Source organism: Hevea brasiliensis, chromosome 8 (assembly GCF_030052815.1).
Source record: "Hevea brasiliensis isolate MT/VB/25A 57/8 chromosome 8, ASM3005281v1, whole genome shotgun sequence".
Lineage (NCBI taxonomy): Eukaryota > Viridiplantae > Streptophyta > Magnoliopsida > Malpighiales > Euphorbiaceae > Hevea > Hevea brasiliensis.
In genome coordinates this window covers 9601787-9609985 of record NC_079500.1, presented here as the reverse complement: position 1 = coordinate 9609985, position 8199 = coordinate 9601787, and the positions used below count along the sequence as shown (strand labels likewise).

The following is an 8199-nucleotide window of genomic DNA, read 5'->3' as shown; positions in this document are numbered from 1 at the left end:
TTTATAGTATCCCTTAGCATAGAAAGTGAGGAATTACTCAAACATATTTTATACATAAATCATTTAGCCTAAAAGCTTAGGCAAAAGTAATCTCTTGGAAGTAACTTGTCACAACATTAAATATTAAGAGCAAGCATAGCCTAGCCTCCAGATTAAACAAAAAAAAGTAAGCGGGGAGGTGGGAGAAAATTAATTTTTTGGATATTCGAAATTTTGTTATACAATTTATCCAAAAATGGTGAAGATAATTAGAGTGTTTCGTCTATTATCAATGCTATAATTAACATGCATATCTTATCCTTAAAACCCTAAAGTTTGCAGGGTTCAAGACAGTCTCAGAGCCATACAGGGAATTTGGCTGGCTATGATTGAGATTCATCGATATATGTGCTCCTCTCTCTCCCTCTCTCTCTCTAAAAGCAAGAAATTTTGGCTCTGAACATCTTGAAAATTGTGATCAAGGTGGTGTCATCAACACCATTTATTCTTGTGGACCGTTCAGCCACTACCATAATTAACCCTTCCCCAACAATTGCTGCAACTTGACATCTAGAAAATAAATAAATAAATGGTAATCATACCAATTTGAAGGTGAAATTTTGGTGTTATGCAATCCTTTAATGGCAAAATGTTTAATTTTATCTAAATAGAGGTTTAATTTATTTTATTTTTAACTTTTTATCTAAATTAATTTAAAATTTTTTAGTTAAATTCTTTAATTTTTAATTTAAATTAAAAATAAAAAAATTTAATTTTTTATTTTATTTATTTATAAACTAAATTAAATTTAAATTAAAAAATTTTAATTAATTTAAATAAAAAAAATTAAAAAATTGACTAAATAAAACTTTTCCAATAAATACACAATGAAATTGAGCATTAAGAATTTAGTTAAAACTACTTTTGCTTACCAAGATACTTAGTTTGCTAGTTAGAAAAAATAACCCCACAAAAGTATAAATCAAAAAGTACATTGAGCATATATAATTTTATGCATTTTAAAAAAAAATAAATAAAGGATAAAGAAAAGCAAGAAAGAAAAAAGCAGTAGGAGAATTAGCAGAAGAAGGGACAAGAAAGATAAAAACAAAAAACAAAAACTAAAGATGGATAAAGTGTCTAAATGTGGTGTGGATTGTGGAATAAAGGCAAGGATAATGAAGAATAAAGTGGTTTGGATAATTATATTTAATAAAGGCAAGGACTAGCTAAAAGCATTTTGATCCAATGTAAGATTCAAACCCATATGTCAAAATATTAATCTATAAGAAATTACAACAAATGATTCTTATATACATATATGTCTTTTTCTTTTCTTTTTAATTTTATTTTTTACTTCATCTTTGAGATTAGAAAAGGTGCCTTAAGTAATTGACATCTACTACTTTGCATCTTTCTATATATTTTGTAGAAAATAATAATTTATATATAAACAATATATTTTTTTAAAAAAATTGTTTTATAAAAAATATTTTTTATTATTTATTTGTGATATTAAATTAATGTTATATTTTTATAACATGGATGTATAAATATTTTCACATCTTAATAAAATCGTCAAAGTTTAAAAAATAACACCCTCTTAAAAAGGAAAGTTATTTTCTTTAAAAATTATTTAATTTTTTCTTTAATTAAGAAAATATTTTATATTAATTTATTTTTAAATTATTTCAAATACTAAAAAATATGAAAAATAATATTTTTCATAAAATAAATATAGTCTTAATTAAGAATTTATTTTTCATGCATATAATGTAATTTTATCTAACAAGAAAGTAGAAATAATATAATTGAGGTCCATTAGGTTAGTTTTTTGAGGTAATTTTTATAGTTTATCTTGAATTTTATCTCGTATTTCACTTCTATCCTTTTAATTTTAATTTATTACTAAAAAATTCTTAAACTTTAATTTTATTTCAAAAAATTCCTCTAACTTGTAATAGCAGGTTTCTAATTAAAAAAAAAAATCCCTCCAAATTATAGTGTGACATTTACAAATGAGTTTCAGCACTTTCTAGTTAAGGGTAAACCCTCGTCAGATCATTATGATGATACTGATATTTTTGTGATAAATTCAAATGATGGTCAAAACAGTGAGTTTTTTTAATGTGTGAGAAAATAAGATAAAAAAATAATTTTATTATTTTTTAAACTTGAAAATCTGTCATAGCAAATTATAAAAAATTTTGTGAGACAAAATTAAAGTTTAGAAATTTTTTAATGACAAAATTTTCAGTTAAAGGATGGAAATTAAATACAGAATAAAGTTAAAAAACAGGCTGTAAAAATTACTCAAGTTTTAAATAGATATATATGCCTAGGTTTATTAATAAAAATTTTACTTATAAAAAAGTATGTATTACTAACTATTGGAAAATTTGTACTTTCATGTGTGTGCAAATGTAAATAGTAAACTTCCTTCAAGGAACTGTACATATATGACAGTGAACAGAAGTGCAGTAACTATACTATATCTGTACTTCTCTTTAATAAGATTGGAATTTTAATTATTTCTGTTCTATTTTAAATCAACCATTGCATTTGAAAGTTGAACCTTTCTCTCTCTTTCTCTCCAACCTTCCATGTGATGAGTCTGAATGAAATGCAATTGTCCTCAGTATTCCAAAGGAACATCATTGTCATATTAAGTCCTTTTGATGACACAACACCACAAGGGAACATTCATATGAGAAAAAAAAAAGTTTTATTATTTATAATAACAATAATAATAATAATATTCTTATTATTATTATTATTAAATATTGAAAACTTGATTACTGTTTCCCTCAACAGTAAGTCTGATCTCTGAAGCAAAAGAAACTGGCTAAGCTTTCTATTCTCAGCCAAAAACCTAATTATCACTTTTCTCTCTCCCTTTGAACCATAATTTTTAAATTCCATATGGTTTTTCTCTTTTTTTTCCTTAAAAATAAATAAAGAAATATCCCTTTTTTTTTAAATAGAAATGATCAATCATTCACATGAATTTCATGATATCATCTACTTCACCAAATGAATTAGATAGTATAGTTAGCATTAAGCTGGTGAAGTAAGTGCAAGAAGACAATATAGAAAGAATGAAGCAAAAAATTCAGATAAATGAAATATTTTCCCCCTTTTTTATGAATTTTTTTATATGTTCCTCAAATAATTTAACAAAGAAAATAGAAAGAGAAAAGCAACATTTAATATATAACAGTTTCCACAGAAGAGCACTCCATTAAAAAGGGTCATGAGAAGGAATGCTAATCATCTAATTATGGGCAAAGATTTCCTCCAAAAAATTGTTTTCAAGTTTTCAAATTTAGAAGATTTTGCTGCTAATTTCTTTTCATAATTCTTCTCTCTCTCTCTCTTCTTCCTTCTCCACTCTCTGACACACTGCTCTCTATATGGCGTAAACACTTGATGCCTGATAGTGCAAGCTAAGCAAAGCAAAGGAAGCACCCCACCTTTAATCTCCTTCACTAAAACTCACTGTATTCCTCTTTGTCTGTAAAAAAAGAAAAAAAATTCTCTTTTTTTCCTTCTCTCTCCTCTCTCCTTTTTGGCTCTCAACCCTACTATAAGCTCCTTGTTTAGTGCTTGCTTCACTAGCCAAAACCTTCTGCAAAACTCTCTCTTTTGTTCTCTCCTCTTTGATCTCCTTCTCCACCCAATACTTGTTAAGCTATTTTACTCCAAATTCTCTGTTCTTTCTCTTCTTCCTAGCCAAAAACTAGTGTGCTTTCTTAAAACTCATCATGGAAGGTGTTTGAGTTCAGGATTATATATGAAACAGAGATTCATCTGGGTGATTTCTTGATCTTCTTTTCATATTCTTTAGCCCCCATTTCTATTTCGAGAGAAGAAAAAAGAAACAAAGAAGAGCTTTCTTATTATCCATCCTCCTCCATCTATCATTTTCTTTTAGGGAGTTGTTGAGTGTTGACTCTCTTTCTCTCTCTCACTTTCAAGAAATAAAATACAGATGAAAATGTGTGGAGACAGAAAGTTGTTCTTATGCTTATGTCGGTCTGCTCTCATTGCCAGTTCCTGTCTACAGTATTGCTGAATTTGCTGCTTCTTTCTTTTTTCCTTCTAAGTTGACCCTTGAAGTAGAATATGAGATGGAGGTCTAGGTAGTTGATTACCCTTTTGTTTGCTTTCAAACTTTTTGATCAAAAGGATTGGCTCTTGTCTCATACACACCTATTCTCTCTCTCTCTCTCTCTCTCGGCTCATCAATTACCTTAAACATATCCCAAAGCTCCTCTTAGTTGCAATTCCTTAGGTGGGCCATTCAATTTTTTTTTTTTTTTAAGAAAAACTCTAAAAATCTTTTTTCTCAAGGGCTTGCAGGATAGAAGAGTTTCTTGAATATCATGTCAAGAATTATACATAGGTGTATAGTCCTCTACTGTGTTAAAAGAGTGCACAATTGACCCCAAAAGAAAAATCTTAGAATTATAAGAAAGAAAGACACTTTTAATTCTAATCATTTAAGCCTCCTATTTCTCCTCTTGTCTTGTTCTCTCTTTTGGTCTCCAAACAAACAAGCAAGACACATAACAAATAATAGCCTAAAAGCAGAGAGAAGTAAATGGAACTTTCAAGTCATGAAGGGGAGATCCCCATTCCTATAAACAGTAGTTATGGTGGGGTACATGGACATGGGCATGGGCACATGATTCATCATGATCATCCTGCACCTCACAACCACATCATCCCTTCCTCAGCTCCCCAAATGCCCTCCAACAATGGCCCCTCCTCCATACCCTCATCCCTGGAGGACCACCATGCTTCCTTCAAGAAAATGGTGAGGTACAGAGAATGCCTCAAGAACCATGCAGCTGCTATGGGAGGCAATGCCACTGATGGGTGTGGTGAGTTCATGCCTAGTGGCGAAGAGGGTAGCATTGAAGCTCTCACATGCTCAGCCTGCAATTGTCATAGAAACTTCCACAGGAAAGAGATAGAAGGTGAAGCCACTTCCTGTGATTACTACCATGGCAACCCACATTTCAGCAGGGTTGGAAGGAAAGTCATTTTAGGCCATCACAAGAACATTTTACCCCCTGAAGCTTTAGGGTACCCTACAGCTGCAGGAACCTTTGTGCCCTCAAGAGCAGCAGCAGCACCCCACCACCAGATGATAATGTCTTACAACATGGGTTCCCTCCCGTCAGAGTCTGATGAGCAAGAAGATGGAGGGGTAATGATGGCCAGGCGTGCACAACTTGTGAAGAAAAGGTTCAGGACAAAGTTCACACAGGAACAGAAGGAGAAAATGCTCAACTTTGCAGAGAAAGTTGGGTGGAAGATACAAAAGCAAGAAGAAGCTGTGGTGCAACAGTTCTGCCAAGAGATTGGAGTCAAGAGAAGAGTCCTCAAGGTTTGGATGCACAACAACAAGCATAATCTTGCCAAGAAGAACTCTTCTCTTCCTCCCACTGCTACTACTACTTAATTAACAAGATTATCAACTCAAAAAACTGCATTCTCTCCCTCTTATTACTTTGTGTTTTAGCTCTACTTAATTATTATTAGCTGAAAGTATTTTGCTTTTTTCTTTACAGTCTTTTTCATATTATTATATCCTTCGTTTTGGGTATGTTTAAATTAAGTTCTCTTAATATCTAAATAAAATTGGTGGTGCATGTAATCTAAGTTTAGGGAAACTGGGTTTGGTAGAGTTCATTTTCATCAGTTATGGGTGATCATGTTTTTGTCCAATCCATTTTGGCATAGAAATGGATTTGGATTGCAGCAATTTAGTCCATTGAAGAGCATATTATTGTTTAATTCCCTTCTTAATTTGCTTTCCTCTTATTATAAATACATGTGTTGTTGTTGCATTTGGTATTCTTCAACAAGATATACCAAGTATATGGATGAAAATTTTAATGGGTATGCTTAACATCGTAAAACTTCAATATATATAGATATATTTTGTTTATTATTTTAATTTAGATGAGAAGAAAAATATTGAAATTTGTGCTTTTAATTTCTTACTCCTATTAGCATAATGATTTTTTTCTTTTAATCTATGGGAGATTTAATGGGCTAAATAATATGTGATGAGTTATATGATAACAAGTAATTCTTTCTCTTAAATAATTTTTTCTATAAATATAAAAGCTATAAATTTCGGTTTGTTTAGCTATTTTTAATTTTTTTTTGTCCAAACTGAATAGAAATTTCAATTTAAATTCAACTTAATCCAAAAATTAAGAATTAATAAATTGAATTTCTTAATTTTTGAGTTAAATTAAAATTTTTAACTCAAAAATCAGAAAATTATTTCTTTATTTTTTGTTTAAATCATGAAATTTAGCTTAGAAATTTTAATTTTCTAGTTAAATTGAAAATTTTAAGTTAATTTATAAAAAAATGAAAATTGCCTAAAATTGAAAGTTAAGCAATAAAGATAATAAATTCACAATTCATAGTTAAGAATATTCAAATTAATTTGAGATATTTCTGCTTTATATACTTCTAAAAGTGGAAAAATATCAACCAAATTACCCTATTGACATAATATATATTGCTGCATGTGAAAACTCAAATATACATGATGATGGGATTTAATATTTCTATTTTGTTAAGCTAATGAGAGTATATTTTGTCTCTTAACACCAACAAAATTCTAATTGAGGACATGCTGCAGAGATCTGAAGCTTTTCCCATGAGATGTGAATAAGGTTAAAATTCACTATCAGAAGTAAATAATATAATTAAGGAAATTTGTCCTTCACTCCCAAAACTTTGGATTCTTTAACTAAGAAGAGTGTACTTGTGCCTTGGAGTAATCTGTGCAGGCCATTACAAAGAGACACCCAAGTTTGTTGTTCCTTTCAGCTTATGGCATTTAAGGTTCCTTTGTGTCCGCCTGCACATACGAATGGGATTAAATCACGCTCGAATTGAGAGTAATATTTAGATAAAGCTCTTTTAACAATAATAAATTTATGATTCGACCCTTTAACTTTAAAGATAAAATACACTTGTGAATCAGATTACCCTTTTATTCAATGGACAAGGGAATGAGTTTTACAATTAGTTAATTGCTATACGAGTTTATAGTTCATAGTTTTTGTTATTTCTATTAATAGCACAATTGATTTTATATATAAGCTTGTCATTAATATTTTAGTAGTATTTCATACCACTAATCCCAGAATTAATTAGTAATTAATGCCATGAAACTAATTTTTTTTTTTCTTTTCTTTCCCCTTGAATAAATGAACGTGTGCTTCTGTGCAACCCCACTTAAAATTTCATGGGTTAATGTTTAATTTCACCCATGTATTTATTAAAATGTTTAATTTAGTCCATTCTTAATTTTTAATTTAAATTAGCTCAAAATTTTCAATTTAAACTCAATTTAATCTTAAAAAAAAATGAGCTTCTTAATTTATAGGCTAAATCAAGAAGTTGAATATCTTGATTTTTAATCTAAATCAAGAAATTAAAAAATTTAGCCCAATAATTTTAATTTTTAAAATTAAATTAAGTTTTAATTAAAATTTCTAGATTATTTTGAAAAAAAAATAAAAATAAACTAAATTGAACATCCTACTAATAAATATAGAGATGAAATTGAACATTTAGCCAAAATTTTATTATATGGATAAATTTTTTTTTCTTTTTTTATTGCTAAATAATGAGGTAAATTTTCTTATAACTTGTTTCTCTCTCCTTTGAAACTTCTACAGTTACTCTTACCTCCACTGGTGGCAGATGAAGAACATTCATTTTACAAACACCAAGATTAAATTGTGTTCAAACCATGGACTAGTTAAGTAGCTGTTGATAATAAACAATGAAAATAACAGGACATATCACCTATGCACCTCTTTACTGAAACAGATAATCCAAACGTTAAAGACACCTTAAATATTTCCAATGAAGTTTCCATCTACCATCTGCTGCCCACTCTCCCAACCTAAGAGAAAGAGGGGAGGGGACCTCATTGTTTTCACAGCTAATTTTGTTTTTTTTTTTTTTAAAAAAAAATTAATAAATTTTGATAATCTTTTATTCTTCATCAAAAAAGTTGAAAAGGGTGCATCAATCTGACTTGGGAATTATATAAAAACAAAAAAATTTGCCCCCTCTCATTTAAGAGGTCTTATAAATTTTGGAACATTGACCTTCTGAGCAATATTCAATATGCCTTGGGAAAATATTTAATGTACCTTGCTGCCATTGAGATAA

The 8199-nt window shown here is 29.4% G+C and overlaps 1 protein-coding gene across 1 annotated transcript; it reads left to right on the top strand.

Annotated features, from left to right (window-relative positions):
• The first annotated feature begins 3432 nt into the window (after positions 1–3432).
• Positions 3433–5785, top strand: LOC110667500 (zinc-finger homeodomain protein 4). The gene has a single exon (XM_021828366.2). It carries the CDS (start codon positions 4583–4585, stop codon positions 5447–5449), a length of 867 nt encoding a protein of 288 aa, XP_021684058.2. The 5' UTR covers positions 3433–4582; the 3' UTR covers positions 5450–5785.
• The last annotated feature ends 2414 nt before the right edge of the window (positions 5786–8199 follow it).